The following is a 21,759-nucleotide window of genomic DNA, read 5'->3' as shown; positions in this document are numbered from 1 at the left end:
ACACATCCCTTGTCTGTTACTGGATAATGTCCCAGAATTCCCAGAATCCTCCTCACCTCTCCTGTCAGCAGCTCCATCATCTTCTTGGTGACTTCTAGAATCTTCTCCATGTTGTGTCTCTCAGGTTTTAGGGAGTCACATGGAGGCACTGTGATGGTCATATGATCACCTGACTTCACAAGAGGAAATCTCTGTATTAAAGAACCAATAGGAATATCATGTTAGAATCCCAGAATCCTCCTCACCTCTCCGGTCAGGTCTGTGTTTTATTAATAGAGATAAGAGTGATGTCATGTGACCTCCCAGAATCCTCCTCACCTCTCCGGTCAGGTCTGTGTTTTATTAATAGAGATAAGAGTGATGTCATGTGACCTCCCAGAATCCTCCTCACCTCTCCGGTCAGGTCTGTGTTTTATTAATAGAGATAAGAGTGATGTCATGTGACCTCCCAGAATCCTCCTCACCTCTCCGGTCAGCAGGTAGATGATCTCCAGGGTGAGGTTTAGTATCCTCTCAGTCATGTGACTCCAGTCCTCCTCCATCTTCATTGGTCATGTGATCTCTGTTGTCCAATAGATAAAAACAGATAATTATGTGGATTGTAGTGGTTAGCGGACAGCTTGGGTTGAGCTCAGGATCTGACAATTAGCACAAGGAGCCCATTAGCTTTACAAAAGCCCTCAGTCATCATTCAAGCCCAACAAGGAGGATGGGCCCATTATATATCACAAGATCACAATATTTGGGATAAATGTAATATGTCAACTGATTCTTCACAGGGATAATATGAGGGTTTGTATCATGGAAGAACAGTCCTCAGTGGGATTACACACAGAGGGACATTCTGTTTAGTGTTTGCTCTGTTTTTGGGGTCCGGGAGCCTGTTATCCTTTGATCAGAAATTACATTTTCTATGTAAAGTCTACTTTTGCTTAGTTTTTGATATGCCGGCAAAGAGCTGAAAACCTTTATGTCTAAATACCCCCCCCATACCCCAATAATAAAAGTCATATAATCTGTAAGTATAGACTGATGAGGTTAGAAGGTGATTGGTGGGAAAGGTGACACTGCTCTAATATGAAAACAATGTTCCAGCCTCGTAAGTGGGGGAATGTTCTGACCCTGAAGGGGTTAATCTAGGTTTCCACACTATATATGTGTGTATCATCATCTGCTGGAGATAAATGACATCACAGTGACTATGGAGGAAGGGACGGAACATGACGGGGGGATAACTGTAAATAGAAAATAAGATCTTATTACCTTCTCTACTGCCACTTCCAGCAATTTCTTCTCTCTACATCCTTCCAACTCACCTCTGACCCGGAACTTCCTGTCTGTACCTGACATCACTTCCTGTCTTCCATAGAGACTTCCTGTCTGAGTAGAAGTGAGATCACCACCCTGTGGAGCTCAGAGGAACTGCAGCCCCGAGAAACAAGGTGCTTTGCCAGGGGTCGCCCCTGAAAGGTACCCCCCCCCCCCCCCCATTAGGGTTGCCACCTTTTCCTCAAGCCAAACCCAATTCTGTGTTACATTTATTCATAGGTTCATTCATATATTTACCCTTTCAGATATGTGGTCAGTAAATGCAAGGCTTAAAACACACAACACACAAAGAATGTAATAAAAAGTTTTACCTAGCTTTGATTAAAGATGTATTACAGATGATACGATACAGGATAGATAAAGCATATTCAATCCAGGGGATTCACAATCGTATTAGAAATGAGATACCTGGAGACGATAGTCAACTTGATTCAGACTTCAGTCCTGGATCAAGCCCCAAACTGGGGACTGGCCTCCCAGTCATATTTACATGGTAGGGAAAACAATAGCTCCAACTGATGAAAGAAAAGGTCAAAGGTTCCCAACTTCCCATAATGAAGCAGATGTCTCATGCCTTAAACATGTTGTATATAGATAGACGTGATTACTTATTAAACTATCACTAAGTTTCTTGTAATTCAATAACTAAAGTTACGTATGAATATAGACCCATACTACAGATTATAAAAGACCTGGGACACATTTGGGTGGCCCAAGGGGAGTAGTAGATGTAGCGCACAGAGCGTGCCAGTGGGTGTGGCCAAATTGCTCTTGCTGACATTATCACCCCACCCTTCAGTGATGCCAAACCGGCCCCCAAACAGCTGCCCGCAGCGGCAACAGATTTGTGTATGACTATCTAGGTTACTTGGGGGGCCATAGCCTGGTCTGAATAATGTGTCCGGGTTTCAGGTGGACTGAATCCTGGAGGGGTGGCAACCCTACCCCCCCATGCTGAAGGCACGTGACCTTGTAGGCTTCATACACATTTGTCATGTGACTTTTGACATCACAGTGACGAGTCGCACCACATCTTATCCAATGAGTACTGTTCATATCTATGCAACTTAAGATTGCATCGACTTCAGAGTAGTTCACGCACCCCTGTGATCCAACTTACATTCGACTTGAGGGTTATGGACTTCAAGGTTAACCCTCAGGCTCCTTTCACACTCGCGAGATGACAAAGTCATGCGATTTGCCTTGCGACTTTACAGTGCGACTTTGGTGTGACTTTTATCTGGCTCTACATTCTCTGGACTACAGTCACATCGAAAGTCGGACCCAAGTAGTGCAGGAACCTTTTCTGAAGCCGCATCGACTTCAGTAGTATCAGTAGGAACGGCTCTCATAGACATACATTGAATTTCACATGTCCTGCGACTAGGGCTTACACAAGTCTGATCCCAAGTCACAGAAGTGTAAAAGGAGCCTCAAAAGTCGCATGAAATTTGCACCTGAATGTTTTACATGTGACAGTTGTGCAACAGTTGTCCATATCAGTGGTCAAAGCCAAAGTCGCACACATCCGAAGTTGCGTCAAAGTTGCACTCCAAATGGCACGACTTTTTAGTCCTACAAGTGTGAATGGAGCCTTAAGAAGAGGGGAGGTCGCATAGATTCACAGGCTTCATGCTCAGATGACACTTTTTTTTTTCTTGATGTTTGTGTGACATTCCCCCATAAATCCATACCAAGCCTGGATTTCGAGGGCACCTCACATTGTTTTTTTTTTGGGTGTGAGGGAGATAAGGAACTGGTATACTGTAGACCAGAGGTCTCCAAACCCTCTAAACAAAGGGCCAGTATACTGTCCCTCAGACTTTAGGAGGGCCTGCCTGTGGCCATTGGGTTTAGAAAAGGTCCAGATGTCAGTGGGAAAAAGAATGCCCCATCTTTGTTGTCCATGAGTGGAATAGTGCCTTATCATTGGTGTCAGTGGGAGGAGTAGTGCCCCATCACTGGTGTCACTGGGCCCCATTGCCAGAGTCATTGGGAGAAATTGTGCCCCATTGTTCGTATCAGTGAGAGAAATTGTGCCCCATCATTACAGTCAGTGGGAGGAATTGTGTCTCATCAATGGTGTCATTGAACCCCATTGTTGGTGTCAAGGGGAGGTCAAGTTCTCCATCATTGGTGCCATTAGGTGGAATTGTACCCCTTCGCTGGTGTCATCGGGCCCCATTGTGTGTGTCACTGGGAGAAATTGTATCCCGATGTTGGTGTCAGTGGGAGGAACAGTGTCCCATCATTGGTGTCATTGGGTCCCATTGTTGGTTTCAATGGGAGAAATTGTGTCCCATTGTTGACTCTATTGGGAGGAACTGTGCCCCATTGTTGGTGTCATTAGGAGGAATCGTGCCCCTTCATTGGGCCACATTGTTGGTGTCACTGAGAGAAATTGTGCCCCAATTTTGCTGTCAATGGGAGGAATAGTGCTCAACCATTGGTATCAGTGGGAAGAATAGTGCCCCATCATTGGTGTAATTGGGCCCCACTGTTGCTGTCAATGGGAGAAATTGTGTCCCATTGTTAACTTCATTTGTGAGGAACTGTGCCCCATTGTTGGTGTCATTAGGGGGAATCGTGCCCCTTCATTGGGCCACATTGTTGGTGTCACTGAGAGAAATTGTGCACCCCCCTTTACCCCCCAATCACCCCCTGTCACACTGACACCAAGCAGTTTTTTTTTTTTCTGATTACTGCATTGGTGTCAGTTTGTGACAGTTAGTGTGGTAGGGCAGTTAGTGTTAGCCCCCTTTAGGTCCAGGGTACCCCCCTAACCCCCCCTAATAAAGTTTTAACCCCTTGATCACCCCCTGTCGCCAGTGTCACTAAGCGATCATTTTTCTGATCGCTGTATTAGTGTCACAGTGGAAGGAATAGTGCCCTATTGTTGGTGTCAGTGAGAGGAATTGTGCCCCATCCTTGGCGTCAGTGGCAGGAATAGTGCCCCATCACTGGGCCCCATTGCCAGAGTCATTGGGAGACATTGTGCCACATTGTTGGTGTCAGTGGGAGGAATCATGTCCTATCATCGGTGTCATTGGGCCCCATCGTTGGTGTCAATGGGAGAAATTGTGTCCCATCGTGACTCGGGAGGAATTGTGCCCCATTGTTGGTGTCTGTGGGGGGGGGGGGGTTGGGGGATTATGCCCCATTTTTTATATCAGTGGATGAATTAGTGCCCCAAGGGCCGGTTAACAGCAAGCAAAAGGCTTCAGTTTGGAGACCACTGCTGTAGATGAATGGAACCCCCGGCAATACTGGCGGGAGCTGCCATTTTTAAACTCATTAGTCAGTGTGGTCATGTGGTCGCGCTGACCAATAGGCACTTGCCATTGTGAGCTCTATGATGGATACTCACGGCGGGGGTTATGTATTACAGTGTATGGTTCCCAGACCACTACACCGGGCACCACTGGACACCACAGCCACCATATGCAGCGGGGACCGGAGGGGTGGCCTGGATATTGGGAGTCAGTTCACCTTTAGTGTCTATACCTCCCCAGTGGGGATTGATTACACCATGGCTCCAGATAATGTATATAGAGAATTTGATCCCAGTGTTCAATACACCAGATCCCAGGAGATACAAGGACAGGAGGAACATTACACTCCAGAAGGGGTTTTGGAGGTGTGTAGATGTTTTTCGAGCAATGAGTTTACAACAATGAACTTTATTTCATAAAATAAACTAAATATTTCAAACAATACACATCATCAGCTATCAAATATTATTTACAATTCATACAGTATATACACTTTATTAGGCCCACCTTGCTAGTGCCGGGACGGGGACCCCCCTTTTGCCTTCATTCTTCGTGGCATAGAAATCAAGGTCCATAAAGACATGGATGAGCGAGTTTGGGGTGGAGGGACTTGACTGGCCTGCACAGAGTCCTGACCTCAACCAGATAGAACACCTTTGGAATGAATTAGACAGCGAGTCAGGCCTTCTCTTCCAACATCAGTGCCTGACCTCACAGATGTGCTTCTGGAAGAATGGTCAAACACTACCATAGACACCCTCCTAAACCTTGTGGACGGCCTTCCCAGAAGAGTTGAAGCTGTTATAGCTGCAAAGGGTGGGCCAACTCAATATTGAACCCTACGGACTAAGACTGGGAGGCCATTAAAGTTCATGTGTGTAAAGGCAGGTGTCCCAAAAATTTGGACAATATAGTGTATATGGGGGGTCCTTATACAGTTGTGCCTTAACGCGTTTCATGGGATAAACCCACTTCTTCAGGAAGACTTTGAGGGATAAATCTGAGGCCAACTGAGCTGCAAAGGGCAGGGCCAATTCAATATTGAACCCTACGGACTAAGACTGGGATGCCATTAAAGTTCATGTGTGTAAAGGCAGGCGTCCCAAAAATTTGGACAATATAGTGTATATGGGGGGTCCTTATACAGTTGTGCCTCAACGCGTTTCATGGGATAAACCCACTTCTTCAGGAAGACTTTAAGGGATAAATCTGAGGCCAACTGAGCTGCAAAGGGCAGGGCCAACTCAATATTGAACCCTACGGACTAAGACTGGGATGCCATTAAAGTTCATGTGTGTAAAAGCAGGCGTCCCAAAAATTTGGACAATATAGTGTATATGGGGGGTCCTTATACAGTTGTGCCTCAACGCGTTTAATGGGATAAACCTACTTCTTCAGGAAGACTTTGAGGGATAAATCTGAGGCCAACTGAGCAGCAAAGGGTGGGCCAACTCAATATTGAACCCTACGGACTAAGACTAGGATGCCATTAAAGTTCATGTGCGTGTAAAGGCGTCCCAATACTTTTTTTTTTCTTTTTTTGCCACTTCAGTGAACTTTTTAACTTTTTCCAAGAGACTTATTTCAACTTTGCAGTTTATTCTCGTCCCTACTCGTCTTCACATCATTGTGGCATTTAAAAAAAATTTTTTTTTTTTTTCCCCTTATTGCTTTGATCTGAGTTGTGTATCATAGTACATTTGATAGACCCCCCCACTTCAGTTGTTACAAATCATTACAACACGTAGAAAAATAATGTCCCCCCCCCCCCGCGTCCCAATACTTTTGGTAATATAGTGTATGATCCATATAGAAGACATTTCCCGCACTCAGGACACCTCAAGCATTGTGTGGGTTCTCCGATGTTTGGTAAGCCAAGACTGCCTTGAAAAAAATTTCCCGCACTCAGAGCAGGAATACACATTCTCCCCCGTATGAGATCTCTGATGTATGACAAATTCTGGTTTCCGTTTATAACACTTCCCGCACTCCGGGCAAGAAAACAACTTTTCCCGAGTGTGGGTTCTCTGATGTTTAGCAAGATTGAACTTCCGTGAAAACGATTTCCCGCACTCAGGACAGGGATACGGATTCTCGCCTGTGTGAGACCTCTGATGGATGTTAAGTTGGGACTTATGTGAAAAGCATTTTCCGCACTCAGGGCAGGAATACGGCTTCTCCCCCGTGTGAGATCTTTGGTGTATGACAAGGTCTGATTTCCGTGTATAATATTTCCCGCACTCGGGGCAGAAATACGGCTTCTCCCCTTTGTGGGAACTCTGATGTCTGGAAAGGTGGGTCCTCTGTGAAAAACATTTTCCGCAATCTGGGCAGGAATACGGCTTCTCCCCCGTGTGCAATCTCTGATGGGTGTTAAGTTGGGACTTATTCGTAAAACATTTCCCACATTCAGTGCAGGAATATGGTTTCTCTCCTGTGTGAGATCTTTGATGTATAACAAGGTACGCTTTTCGTGGAAAACATTTCCCGCACTCACGGCAGAAAAACGGCTTCTCCCCTGTGTGAGATCTGTAATGTATGATGAGAGCAGATTTTTGAAGAAAACATTTCCCGCACTCAGAACAGAAATGCAGCTTCTCCCCCGTGTGATATTTCTGATGTTCAGTGAGATGTAATTCAGAGCTAAAACTTCCCCCACATTTAGAACAGGAAAACGTGTCCTCCCCCTGAATTCCGGCACCATCCCTCACAGTACGAGGTTGCTCAGAGTCAGAGGGATTCCATGGTCTATCCACACTGTGAAGTCCACCATCCATAGTGGAGATCATTGTCTTTTCTCCTCCACAATCTCCTGTGATGTCCTCATCTTCCATTCTACAACCTGGAGATAAAGTGAGACGATCCTTTGAGGGTTTCTCCATGGCGTGTCCTGGAAAAATATAAAAACATCATCAATAGATATGAGAGGGTTAGTTCACTTCCATCAAGATTCCATCTGGATCAGGTAGATATGAGTGAGCAGATGTTCTCTGTGGATGTCCCAACCAGCTGGGACTCTCCCCCCTCTTCAGTCAAAGGGCCTTTGGTCCTCCTCCCAGATCACTTCTACATTTACACAGCCTTGTCAGAAGAGCAGGAACCAATGGGGACTGGGAGGTCCATGCTCTTTACACAACCACAAGTCTAGGCACTGGGTCATGTGATCTCTGATAAACAAGAGGGTCAAAGTTCAGACTTGCAGACCCTTTACCATAGAACAAGTGACCATAGGCCTAGGCTTCTGGTGATATGCAGCACTGGAGGGAGCTTGCTACAGTATTTTCACCTAGAAAGATAAGTGTTTCAGACTTTATGTTACTTCTTACTTTTTTTCCCAACAAGACTGGTAATAGAGTTTTATGGTAACATTTAGTTATAAGTCTGCTGGAAGAAGAGGAACCAACCTAAGAAAGGCTCAATCTGTGTTATCATATCTGTGCTACTGTAACTAGGAGTGACACACAACCTAATACTGCCAGCTGAACCCCAGGACGGGTATCAGTACAGGGAGGTGACCATTATCAACCTATTATTGGCTGATATCACTCAGCTCCTGCCCTACTCTGGACCAATCAGTGTGCAGTAAAAGAGCAGAGATAAGAGAATATATTACAGCTCACCTGTGCTGATCTCTGTAGGAGTGTCCTCCTCTATGAATGTCCTCGTCATTCCAGCCTCCTCCGTATATTGCTGATCATCCCTCACATACGTCTCTTCTACTTCACCCTCAACTTTCATGTTCATCAGATCTTCACCCTAAACCAACAAAATGGCAGAAAATAACATCTGTAACATAGAAGTATTTATGAAGTGAGATCACATAGAAAATATCATCTTGTAGAGTCCACACATCGTCTCCACATGTCAGAGTGTTCAATCACTTTATGTTCCCGACCCTCAACTCCACCTACCTGATGATGGTGAGGGATGGTGTGACCTTCCTGTGTGGAATCCCGGGAATACAGAAGACGGGGACATCTCTCTGGTGGGTTCTTGGTATTAGGTGGCTCCATCATATCCTTATGACCTTCTGAAAACTCCTCAATAGCACCATACTCCTCATCCTCCTCTTTATACTCTTCTTTCATAATATTATTATCCCCAAGGTTTCCACTCTGAATATATAATAAAACATTATTTGTAACAAATATACTTGTGTATAAATCGTAACTGCAATAATTGTTAATTATCTTTCTGACACACACAATGATACAGTCACCATCCAGACACATCCCTTGTCTGTTACTGGATAATGTCCCAGAATTCCCAGAATCCTCCTCACCTCTCCTGTCAGCAGCTCCATCATCTTCTTGGTGACTTCTAGAATCTTCTCCATGTTGTGTCTCTCAGGTTTTAGGGAGTCACATGGAGGCACTGTGATGGTCATATGATCACCTGACTTCACAAGAGAAAATCTCTGTTTTAAGGAACCAATAGGAATATCATGTTAGAATCCCAGAATCCTCCTCACCTCTCCGGTCAGGTCTGTGTTTTATTAATAGAGATAAGAGTGATGTCATGTGACCTCCCAGAATCCTCCTCACCTCTCCGGTCAGGTCTGTGTTTTATTAATAGAGATAAGAATGATGTCATGTGACCTCCCAGAATCCTCCTCACCTCTCTGGTCAGGTCTGTGTTTTATTAATAGAGATAAGAGTGATGTCATGTGACCTCCCAGAATCCTCCTCACCTCTCCGGTCAGGTCTGTGTTTTATTAATAGAGATAAGAGTGATGTCATGTGACCTCCCAGAATCCTCTTCACCTCTCCGGTCAGGTCTGTGTTTTATTAATAGAGATAAGAGTGATGTCATGTGACCTCCCAGAATCCTCCTCACCTCTCCGGTCAGCAGGTAGATGATCTCCAGGGTGAGGTTTAGTATCTTCTCAGTCATGTGACTCCGGTCCTCCTCCATCCTCATTAGTCATGTGATCTATACAGGTTTCCTGTAGACCAATAATTGATAAGAGATAATTATCTAGACTTTACTGGTTGTACAATATTAGGATGGGGATGTATGAAGGTGTTAGATATTCCAGAACTTATAATATTTCCAAGTGTTTGTTGTAATGATTTCAGTGAAATGGCCAGCAGGAGAAGATAGACGCGCAACCTTATTAGGTCACAAAAAGTCATCAAAAATTACAAGCAAATGAGAATAAATAAGTCATGTAATCCGACTGATGAGGTGAGAAGCTGATTGGTGGAAAAGGTGACACATCTCCTGAATGAAGAGAATGTTCCGGCTCTGTAAGTGGGAGAATGTTCTGACCATGAAGGGGTTAATCTAGGTTTCCACACTATATATGTGTGTATCATCATCTGCTGGAGATAAAAGACGTCACAGTGTCTATGGAGGAAGAGGATGGAACATGACGGGGGGTTACTGGGTGTAAATAGAAAATAAGATCTTATTACCTCCTCTGCTGCCACTTCCAGCAATGTCTCCTCTCTACTTCCCCCCAACTCACCTCTCACCCAGAACTTCCTGTCTGTACCTGACATCACTTCCTGTCTGTACATGACATCACTTCCTGTCTGTACATGACATCACTTCCCTTCTTGCATATTTCAGATTTCCTGTTTGGGTTGAAGTGAGGCCACCATCTTGTGGAGCTCAGAGGAACTTGTAGTTAGAGTTGCCAGCTCATCCCTTTTAACCCAAACACCTTTGAATTACACGGGTTCTGAGACTGATCAAATGCAGATGTAGTGCCCTGCTCCTGTTGAGCAGGCGCTCGCATGTAAATTTAGCGGGTTATCTGTTCTGTATATAGTTCAGATTTAATATTATGGCTAAATTAGCCTCTGTTCCAGCATTGGGTGTGTTGCGTGCAGTACCACATTGTCGTCTGTAGGTGTCGTTGTCACCACAGGCCAGTGATGGAAGGGCAACAGGCTAAGGTGTATTGAGTGTCCTTCCCCAGAAACAGCCGGGGCAGACGCCATTTTTCTCTCTCTCTCACCTCCTGGCCCTCCTGGCCTAAGGTATGCGACAACTCCTTTTCTGTCTCGGGGCCTTGCTGGCCCAAGGCTATATGACTGCAAGTAGGCCCAGAAGCTATTTGGGGCCTACTGGTTCAGAGGCGATCCTGTGCTGTCTGTCCTGCGGGAAGAAGCCGAGCAATTGAAAGATCCGGGGGAGGACTCATCTTGGAGAGGACCAAGCGAAAGGCTGGTATGTCAAGAGGAGCCTGGTGACTCAATTGGAGGATGCATCCTAACCAAATCTACCTCACAGTACTGCAGGATGGCTTAAAGGAATTATTGGTACTGTGTTGCTGTGTTCATTACCATTACTAAATCCTGTGGCGGAGGATCGTCCAACTAATACTAAATCCTGTGGCAGAGGATTGTTCAACAGTTATTGTTCCTATCAAGTCTATGGCAGAGACTTTTGTCAAGCATCATTCCGGCTGTTAGGTCAGTGAGTGAGGCCTATCCGGGTGAGAAAGATTAGTTGACTGAAGGAGTACTCATCTACGGGATCTAAAAGTTCCTCAGTGATCTGCACAAGGTATCTGAACTTTCCCTTAAACCCTCCATCCCTCTACTGCTCAAAGTGTTTAATAAAAAAGCATTGGAAAAGGAACTAAATGACTTGTGCAAATATAGGTGGGCGAGAGGCCCAGTATAGACTCTAAGTTTCTGGTATGGTGAACTGTGAGTGAGGGGTGATGGCAAAGACCCAAAATAATAACCAGCAGCTCCTTCGGGGGTCAGTGCTACATGTGGGGGTTTCTCGTCCGGGATATTTGCCGTTGCCTTAAGAAACTCTGAGAAGTTATTTCACCGAGAGTCTACGTTAAAGACGGCTCTGGACTGTGTTACTTATTGCTGGACAAAAAAGGGGTTAAGTGCGGATCACTTTCTAAGTGCGTAGGCTACGGGCAGAGCCAAGTAGGCCTGGGAGCTACGTGACTGAAAAGGATCAGGGAGGAGGAGTTCCCGCCTGCTGCTGCGTGAGACGCGTGGGCGTATCTTGCGCTAAAGAGGCTGCAAGATCATACTGAGAAGATCGGAGTGCAGCCATGTCCTCTTTTTCACTGATACAGTCAGCCATGGGGTCCAGGATGTTGTCTACAAGCACCGCTGCGGGTGCCATGCTAACCGGAACCCTGCTGACGGATACCGGCATGGGCGGTTTGTGTTGTAGACTATTGGAGACATTGAAGGGCTGGGTATGCTATGCCACAAGTGCGAGGGACTGGCCATACATCTCCGTCCATTTGTTCGATGTTTGCAATGTGGAGAATACCTGTTCACTGTGGAGCAACCTACAATGTCACCCTGTGCTTACCGAGTGGACTGGACTACAGGGATCGCTACAGCGGAAACTACTGCCTTTGCTTCTGGGAGCCAACAAACCCTCATCCCATATGCTACTGCGAGTGTTCCTGGGGGAGATGTCGCTGTTACTGTTCCATCAGCGGACATTGCCCTTGCTACTACCTCCGCTACACCTGCCCCCACTGCACCTGTCCAGAGGAAGGTGGGATATGTGAAAGCTTGCCGCAGCCACAGTCGAGGCCTACCCCAAAGACTACCAGAACCATTTAGCGGGTTATCTGTTCTGTATATAGTTCAGATTTAATATTATGGCTAAATTAGCCTCTGTTCCAGCATTGGCTGTGTTGCGTGCAGTTCCACCTTGTCATCTGTAGGTGTCGTTGTCACCACAGGCCAGTGATGGAAGGGCAACAGGCTAAGGTGTATTGAGTGTCCTTCTTCCCCAGAAACAGCCCAGTGGGAGTGGTTCACCGCTGTGCATTCTGGGAAAGGATACTTAAGGGGAAGACGCCATTTTTCTCTCTCACCTCCTGGCCCTCCTGGCCAGGTGGCTTAAAGCAATTATCCTGTGGGAATCCTGTGGCAGAGGATCGTCCAACTAATACTAAATCCTGTGGCAGCGGATTGTTCAACAATTATTGTTCCTATCAAGTCTGTGGCAGAGACTTTTGTCTGTGCATCATTCTGGCTGCTAGGTCAGTGAGAGAGGCCTATCTGGGTGAGCAAGATCCGTTGACTTAAGGAGTACTCGTCTACGGGATCTAAAAGTTCCTCAGTGATCTGCACAAGGTATCTGAACTTTCCCTTAAACCCTCCATCCCTCTACTGCTCAAAGTGTTTAATAAAAAAGCATTGGAAAAAGAACTAAATGACTTGTGCATATAGAGGTGGGCACGAGGCCCGGTATAGACTCTAAGTTTCTGGTATGGTGAACAGTGAGTGGGGGGTAACGGCAAAGACCCAAAATAATAACCAGCAGCTCCTTCAGGGGTCTGTGCTACACAGATAAGGCACCACGTGAGTTTAATTGCCACCTTAATCAGCCACAGAACCTGTATAATTAATATGTGTTCGGGTTTAAAGGGATGAGGTTGCAAGCATACTTGTAGTGTGAACACGGCCTTGTGCTGTGTATGTACTGTTTTCCCCATAAATCCATACTATACACAAAGGGTTTGGTATGGAATGCAGGGAGACCTCATGCTAGGGTTGCCACCTCATCCCTTTAAACCCGAACACATATGAATTACACAGGTTCTCTGGCTGATTAAGGAGATAATTAAACTCACTTGGTGCCTTATTTGAATTAAATTAGCCTCAGAACCTGTGTAACTGAGGTCGCCACGGCGAAGTCAGCCGGAGGTGGGAGCGAGTAGCTGTCAAAACCAGGTACCCACTCCCCCTCCCAAAAGGTGCCAAATGTGGCGGAGGAGGCAAACAAGCAGAGCTTCCCCTTTAAGGAGTTTCCAGTCTACAGTCCTTATCTACCATATGTACACACATACCCTGAGTCATTTAACCTACAGCATGTCTGTTGGTGGCCAGTATGCATTTTTCAACATCAACTTTTCCATAATGATCCCGGTCTCAGATATTCATGTTAAAATGTGATTAGTAAAGTCTCCGGAGATCACAAGAATAGGATTTTTCTATTGCGGTTAAGTTTACAGTTTACTTTTTAGTTTAGGAGATGTGGGACAGCCTCCAGCCTGAGTCAGCACATCCTATGACATCACACTGACCTCACAGGTCCTCCTCCTATTGTGCTTCCATTTGGAGGAAGCACATTCTATGACATCACACTGGCTCTATACTGACCTCACAGCTCATACTGAAATCCTTAAAGGGGTTGTAAAGGTTTATTTTTATTTTTATAAATAACAAACATATCATACTGTACTTACCTCCACTGTGCAGTTGACGAAAAAAAGAGGAGAAGTTGGGACTTTATATGAAGCATGCGGCCGAATAGAACAACATGAGCAGAGAATGACTGGTGGGTGTACAGAAATAATGATAGTTAACCCAGTCACATAGTGTTATGGCATGTACATAGTAACATAACATGAACCAGTATCTTGATTATACCATTTATTAGATATAGCAATCATATTGTAACAAAAATAACATAGGTAACATGAGTGGTACATGACATTAACAACATAATAAAAAGGAGAGGGCGGCCACCAGATATACATTTCTGTGTTCACGCATTATAATAAGTTCATAAAATAATTGGTAAAGGCCAATATGGAAAAGTAAAATCATAAACATATGGTAGAATATCACTCTTGGATGAAATTGGTATTAAGGGCATCTCTATAGCTCGACGCGTTTCATGGATACCTCCAATCTTCAGGAGCAGATGCAATAATCTATAAACATAACATATGATAAGTAGGTAAAACTGGCCGATTGAACAAAGGGGAAATTGCCACATACAGGGGCTAGAGAGGCAAGGAGAGCAGAAATATTGATGAATGGTAACGATGTTAAAAATATATGGCACCCGTAGACAACTTACAATTGAGCTGTGATGGCATGCGACGGCGCAATGGGCCCGGACCCGCTGGGGAACAAGCATCCTCCCGGGAGCTGAGGCGGCACAACCCATGGACAAAGAGTGAAGAAATAACATGTGGGAGGGAGATAACTGAGGGGTGACAGCCCAATTACCTAGAAGGTAAAGAGTGTAAACAAAAAAGTAAAATAATATAAAAATAAAATTAATATAAATAATAATAAAAATAAAAATAATAAAAATGGTAAAAAAAGAGGGGTAATACTGATATATGTTGGAAAAAAGGGTGATAAAAGGTGGGGAAGATCACATGATAATTCATGATGGTATACCAGTAATAACTATAGTATAGGTGTTGTAACAAAAATGGGGGGTGATCCACTGTGCAGTTTGTTTTGCCCCGATCCTCGTCTTCTGGGTTCCCTCAGCGCCTGTCTCGGCTCCTCCCCGCAAGAGCTAACCCCCCTCTGGGAAGCGCTCTCCCAAGGGGGTTAGCTTGCGGGCGCGTTCCCGTGTGATACACTCGGCGGCCATAGCCGCCGAGTGTATCACTGGGCCCCGCCCCCCAGCGTGCCGCATCATTGATTTGATTGATAGCAGCGGGAGCCAATGGCTGCGCTGCTATCAATCATCCAATGAAGAGCCCACAAGAGCTGGGGGAAAGCAACGCGGGATCGCGCCCACGGAGATTCGGGGCTCAGGTAAGTAAAACGGGGGCTCGTGGGGGCCGGAGAGTGCAAGGTGTTTTTTCACCTTAATGAATAGGATGCAGTAAGGTGAAAAAACATGCAGCTTTACAACCCCTATAATGTCCCTACATCCTTATCCAGTTCATACTTTAACATCACACTGACTCTACATTGAACACTCAGCTCCTACTCCCAATGTCCCTTTATCCAGAAGCAGCACATCCTGTGACATCACACTGCCCTCACCGCTCCTCCCCTGAATGTGCTATTCTGAGGCAGCACATCATATGACATCACACACTGGCCTCACAGCTCCTCCTCCCAAATACCCATGATCCAGATTTAGAGCAACCTCTGACATCACAGCAACTTCTCCCAATGTCCCTCCATCTGCAGTCAGCCCATCCTATGACATCACACTGACTTCACTGCTCCTCCACGCAATATCCCTCCTTCCAGAGTCAGAGAATCCTATGACATCACACTGACCTCACAACTTCTCCTCTCAATGTCCCTCCATCCAGAGTCAGAGAATCCTATGACATCACACTGACCTCACAACTCCTCCCCCCAATGTCCTTCAACCAGAGTCAGCCCATCCTATGACATCACACTGACCTCACAACTCCTCCTCCCAATGTCCCTCCATCCAGAGGTAGCCTATCCTATGACATCGAACAGACCTCAAAGCCCCTCCCAATGTACTTCCATCCAGAGGTAGCCTATCTTATGACATCACACAGACTTCACAGCCCCTCCCAATGTCCCTCCATCCAGTGGTAGCCCATCCTATGACATCACACAGACCCTATGCTGACCTCAGAGCTCCTCTTCCCAATGTCCCTCTATCCAGAGTCAGCACATCCCATGACTGGAATTTTTTTTACTTTGCTTTAACATCTGGCTCATCTCTGGAGTGTGTGTTTGAGGTTTCAAGGTGTTTTGGTGCTCTCTAGATGGAATTGTGTTACATTATGTACACAATACTGAATGGAAGAACCTATACAATGTGACTTGTTTTGCCCGTTTGACAATTTGTATGGGGCAGATAGCCTTCGCTTTATTTTTTCTAAGTATATAGTTTGCAACAGATTTTAGCCATATTGACCCTCTTATTTCTTACCCACCTAATTATGTCTTTTTTTGTTTGGGAAATCAACCATATTGGGCTACTACTGCTGTATGTAGGCAAATTAGGAATGTAAATCGAAAGTCAATTATCACATGTAAAATGTATATGATGCCACAATACGTTGTCGGTAGAGCTGTCCCTGAGTATTGTACTGTTCTGCGAAACCTCGTACAGCTTTAAGACGTCCCCTAAGCACGTCACTTGAAGTTCTTTTATATTTTTAATGTTGTCCTCTAAGACCCTCTCCCTGCTAAATGATACATTTTTTTTTCCATTGGTACATGTCCCCCAGGGCACTGCCCAGCCCCCATGCCCATTGTTTGGCAATTGGTCACCTATTAGCCTAGAAAATGCTTTTTTTTTTTTGCTGTAACTTTTCAGTTATTCATTATAAAAATGTATATGTATTAAAGTTTATATATATATATATATATATATATATATATATATATATATATATATATATATATATATATATATATATATATATATATATATATATATATAAAACAAGCAAAGATATATACATAGAATACAATTATTTTTAAATATAATATAAGTTGATTGATAAAAGTCTGCTTTCAGATTTGCATTTTAAACGTTTTTTTTTTTCCTTTTTTTGTTTTTGTTTTTTTAATGCTACAGGTAAGGCACATTAGTTTTGTTTTTTTATTTTAGATTTACTGTCAAAAAGTCATTGGTGGAGCCAACACTCATCCTCATAAATCTCACTCTCCAATTATAAGTTCATAGACCCATCTATCATTCCACCTTTAATTCCTCTTCCACACCATAACCACAAGATCATCTTTCTTCCTCACTTTCACATCACATCTAACATAGAGAAACCCCCCTCCATCTTTTCTATGTCCCATGTCCCTATAAACAAGAGGATTGGTATGAATACAAACAGCCCAGTCTTGTGAGGAGTCAAGCCCTGTTTCTGGAACACCAATTCCATTCTCCCCAATGGAGGCATCATTATTCTCAACAGGTTTCTGGATTTTATGTATTGAGTAACATTATTATTTTGCAACTAGGAAGGGGGGGGGGGGGGTGAAAATGCATCCCATTCCTGAACTGTACCAAGACACTTGCCCTCAACAAGCATCTTATCTCCATGTTGATGAGGACAAAGGCCTCTTCCCTACCACCCTGGCCCGGTGGTTAAAGAAAAAAGGGGTAGTCCCTGCAAGTTTCACATCTAAGGTGTCCTAGAGAGGTGAATGGAGTGGCTACCTCAGCCTGGACTCCAACCAGGCCAAGCCCCCAATGCACCCCCCCACCCCTGGAGCTTAGTCATGGCCCAGTGGTTGTGGGGTCTGCAAGCTGGGGGTTTAATGGAATCTGGAAGCCCCCTTTAACATAAAACTGGCCCCTCATGTGAATGAGTAAGGGGTATATGTACCTCTTCTTATTCACAAAAAGTCCTTTAACAAAAAAAAAAAATGTTTTACAATGTGCGATAAGACCCCCCCAGCCCACAGACCCCCCACAACCACCAGGCCAGGGTTGTGATGAAGAGGCCTTTGTGCTAATCAACATGGGGACAAGGTGCTTTGCTTTGCCAGGGGGATCCATCCTGGGCAGCCAGGCGGTATGCGTAGATGATTGTCTGGTGTGGAATCTGGGGGTAAGGAGGGAGGGGGTGGCTCACACTTTTTTTTTCTTTTAACTATCCCCATCTCTTTTGCTTCCATGGGTGTAAATTTCCTCCTCCCCGATCCCCTACCCATGACCTTACCATTGAGATCAACGGCACAATCATTGGTCCCTCCACACATGCCAGGGTGCTGGGTGTAATCCTAGACTCTGACCTCTCCTTCAGCCCCCACTTCCAATCTTGCTATGTTAACCTCCGTAACATCTCCAGAATTTGCCCCTTCCCGACATCACAAAACAACGTATTCACTCCTTGGTTATTTCCCACCTTGACTACTGCAACTCCCTCCTCACTAGCCTTCCTTTACACACGCTATCCCTCCTTCTATTATTAATGCTGCCAGACTAATACACATTACTAACAGATCCGTGACTGCTGCCCCTCTCTGCCAACTAGTTCACTGGCTTCTCCTACCCCACTGTATAAAATTCAAAATACTAACCACAACATACAAGGCCATCCACAAAATCGCCCCCAGCTACATCACAAAACTCATCTGCAGGTATCGCCCAAATTGTCCTCTCCAACCCTTCCCAAGACCTCCTGCTCTTTAGCTCCCTTGTTACCTCCTCCCATGCTCATCTCCAGGACTTCTCCTGAGCTTCTCCTATTGTCAGGGCACTAACGGCAGAAGAAGGGCTCTAGGACCCAGCATCTGTCAGGGAACCAACGGCAGGAGAAGGGCTTTAGGACCCAGCATCTTCACATGGGCCTTTATAAGGAAGCCTGTTCGTGGTTGAAGTTGGTGATTGATCTTCAGCTTGTTACCGGTGTTCCTGTGATTCCTTGCTCCTGTGATCCCTTTATAACTACAGTGTCCCCATCTTCTGATGGCTCCTTCCAGCAGGATAATGCACCATGTCACAAAGCTCCAATCATCTCACCACTGGACAAGGAGGTCACTGTACTCCAATGGCCTCCACATCACCACATCTCATCCAATAGAGCACCTTTGGGATGTGGTGGAACAGGGGGATTGGCATCATGGATGTGCAGCAGACAAATCTGCAGCAACTGATGATGCCATCATGTCACTATGGAGCAAAATTTCTGAGGAATGTTTCCAACACCTTGTTGCATCTATGCCACGAAGAATGAAGGCAAAAGGGGGTCCAACCCGCTACTTGCAAGGTGGACCTAATAAAGTGGCCGGTGAGAGTTTATGTGGGCATTATCCCTCCTATGGTCACCAATTTCTCTGTGGGCAATCCTATAGGTGCATGTCTTTTCCTTCTTATGATCCTAAGCACCCCTGGCAAGATGATCTTTTAGGGGACCCATTTATACATATTTGTATCAGATATTTGTTTAGGTATATGCATACGGCTGTATTATATGTTGTTTTGATCGTTGATCTATTTATAAACATTATATATTCTTTACACTTAGTGATTTCTCATGCAGTACTCTAAAGTCGCCTGAGGAAGCCAATGATTGGTGAAACATGTTGAAGTGAAGTTACTGCACATCAATTCAAGCCACGTGGACATTCTGTGAGTGTTTCGAGACACGAGTATAAAGTAGAGGCACAAAGTCCATTTTCTTAAACCAAAAGCTGTTTATTCTGACAAAATAGCAATATAAAACACTCAGATATCCAGCTGCAAAACCAAAATATAAATGACAAAATAAGCATTCACTCAGCTAAGCCTAACGTGACCTCACGTGAACGTGAACGTCAACAATGTCCCTTGTTACCAGGTGGATGTTCCCTTTGGTACCTGTAGTAGCTCATAGATGGCCTGAGAGCCGAAACTCGGTGCACAGGTTTGAGAACCCATCCCACCCAAATTCTTCCCGGTGTGAGATCTCTGATGTACAGCAAAATAGGATTCATATAGAAGACATTTCGAGACATTAATATGTAGTGCCGGGACAAGGTCATCTAGAGCCCAATTGTGAGCGCACCCCCTCCCCCCCAAGATTTTTGAGCATTTTATGTAAAAAAAAATCCCCCCCTAAAAGAAAAGAAAAATCAAGCACTGATCTGCATGCTTACCCCCCCCAAGCATAAATCCCCCCTCCTCCCAGTACAAATCTGCTCCCCTACTGAAGTCCCCCATCCCAGCAAACATTTTTGCCCCCCAGCTCAAATCCTTTGTCTCCCCATATGCCCCCAGCACAAATCTCCCCACCTTCAAAAAAAAAATTTCCCTTCCTAGCAAAAATCCTCTACCCCTCAAATTTTCCCCTCCGAGCATAAATCCTTTGCCCCCTACTCCAAATCCCACCCAGCACAAATTCCCCTTCTCCAATTCCCCATCCTAGCACAAATCCCCCCCCCCAAAAGAAAAATCAAGCACTAATCTGCATGCTTACCCCCCAAGCATAAATTCCCCCTCCCTACTGAAATCCCCCCTGCCAGCACAAATCTTAGCCCCTCCCACAGCTAAAATCCTCTCTCTCCCCATATGCTTCCAGCACAAATCCCCCCTCCCCAAAAAAAAAGATTCCCCCTCCTAGCAAAACTCCTCTAGCCCTCAAATCTCTTCTCCGAGCATAAATCCTCTCCTGTCCCCCCACTACAAGTCTACAAGTTCCTCCCAGTACAGATTCCCCTGTCTCCAATCCCCCAACGTGTCATAACCACCCCAAATTTCCCCTCCTAGCACAAATCACCCCCCCCTCACACTGAAAATCCCCGCCAGCACAAATTCCCCTTCTCCAATCCCCCATCCTAGCACGGCCCCCCCCCAAAATATCCCCTCCTAGCAACAAAACAAAAGAAAAATCAAGCACTAATCTGCATGTTTACCCCCTAAGCATGAATTTCCCCTCCTTCCAGTACAAATCCACTCCATTACTGAAATCCCCCATCTCAGCAAAAATCTTTGCCCCCCCCAGCTCAAATCCTCTCTCTCCCCATATGCCCCCAGCACAAATATCCCCCCCTCAAAAAAAATGTCCCGCTCCTAGCAAAAATCATCTACCCCTCAAATTTCCCCTCAGAGCATAAATCCACCCCCCCACTCCAAATCCCCCCCTCTCAGCACAAATTCCCCTCCTCCGATCCCCCATCCTAGCACAACCACCCCCTCCTAAATTTTCCCCTCCTAGCACAAATCCCCCCCCCAAATAAAGAAGCACTAATCTGCATGCTTACCCCCTAAGCATAAATCTCCCTCCCTATTGAAATCCCCCCACCAGCACAAATCTTTGCCCCGCCAGCACAAATCCCCCCCTAGAAAAAACTTCCTCCGCCTAGCAGAAATCCTCTCCCGTTCCCCCACTCCAAGTCCCTTCCAGCACAAATTCCCCTTCTCCAATCCCCCATCCTAGCACAACCTCCCCCTCCAAAATTTCCCCATCTAACACAAATTCCCCCTCCCTCTCCCATATCACCTTTTCTAGCACAAATCCCCCCTCCTAGCGCAAATCCTCTTCCCCCTCCCAACACAAATCCACTCATAGCACACCTCCCCAAATTTCCCCTCCTAGAACAATCCTGACTCCCTGCCACCCCCCTAATTCCCCATCCCAACACAAATCCCCTCCCCCAATCTCCTCATGGTGCCCCCACCCCACCTCACATGATACCACAGTGCCCAGGGCAGCCGCCCCTCCTGCCCCACCCCTTGTCCTGGCCCTGCTAATATGTCTCCTTGGCAGCGTGGGTTCTCTAAAGTTTGGCAAGACTTGACTGTTCTAAAAAAAAAAAGTTTTCCACACTTGTAACAAGAATACGGCTTTTGGAATCTCTGCTGTCTAGCAAGTTCTGAGGTACATGCAAAACATTTCCCGCACTTATACAGGAGTATGGCTTTTCCACCGTATGAAATCCCTGATGTGTGGAAAGATAGGACATTTCCTGCTCTTAGAACAGGAATATGGCTTCTCTTCATTGTGCAGTTTTTGATGTTTGGA

At 45.4% G+C, this 21,759-nt stretch overlaps 4 protein-coding genes across 5 annotated transcripts in view; 2 read left to right on the top strand and 2 right to left on the bottom strand.

Annotated features, from left to right (window-relative positions):
* LOC141105453 (uncharacterized) overlaps positions 1-7,830 on the bottom strand; it is a 63,949-nt gene extending 56,119 nt beyond the window's left edge. The window contains 5 exon segments of the mRNA XM_073595309.1: positions 57-191; positions 465-560; positions 6,557-6,712; positions 6,809-6,904; positions 7,813-7,830. Coding sequence (XP_073451410.1) covers positions 57-191; positions 465-560; positions 6,557-6,712; positions 6,809-6,904; positions 7,813-7,830 — 501 coding nt within the window.
* The window catches only part of LOC141104959 (uncharacterized), a 664,134-nt gene that overhangs the window by 155,693 nt on the left and 486,682 nt on the right, over positions 1-21,759 (top strand). The window lies entirely within an intron of this gene.
* The window catches only part of LOC141104789 (uncharacterized), a 317,556-nt gene that overhangs the window by 168,417 nt on the left and 127,380 nt on the right, over positions 1-21,759 (top strand). The gene's annotated exons all lie outside the window — the stretch shown is intronic.
* Positions 6,392-21,759, bottom strand: part of LOC141105452 (uncharacterized) — a 29,078-nt gene continuing 13,710 nt past the window's right edge. The window contains exon 8 of the mRNA XM_073595308.1: positions 6,392-7,119. Within this exon, the coding sequence (XP_073451409.1) occupies positions 6,431-7,119 (689 nt within the window). The 3' untranslated portion in view covers positions 6,392-6,430. The remainder of the gene's footprint in view (positions 7,120-21,759) is intronic.

The sequence above is a fragment of the Aquarana catesbeiana genome, linkage group LG08, assembly GCF_042186555.1.
Source record: "Aquarana catesbeiana isolate 2022-GZ linkage group LG08, ASM4218655v1, whole genome shotgun sequence".
Lineage (NCBI taxonomy): Eukaryota > Metazoa > Chordata > Amphibia > Anura > Ranidae > Aquarana > Aquarana catesbeiana.
This window is presented reverse-complemented; position numbering and strand designations above follow the sequence as displayed.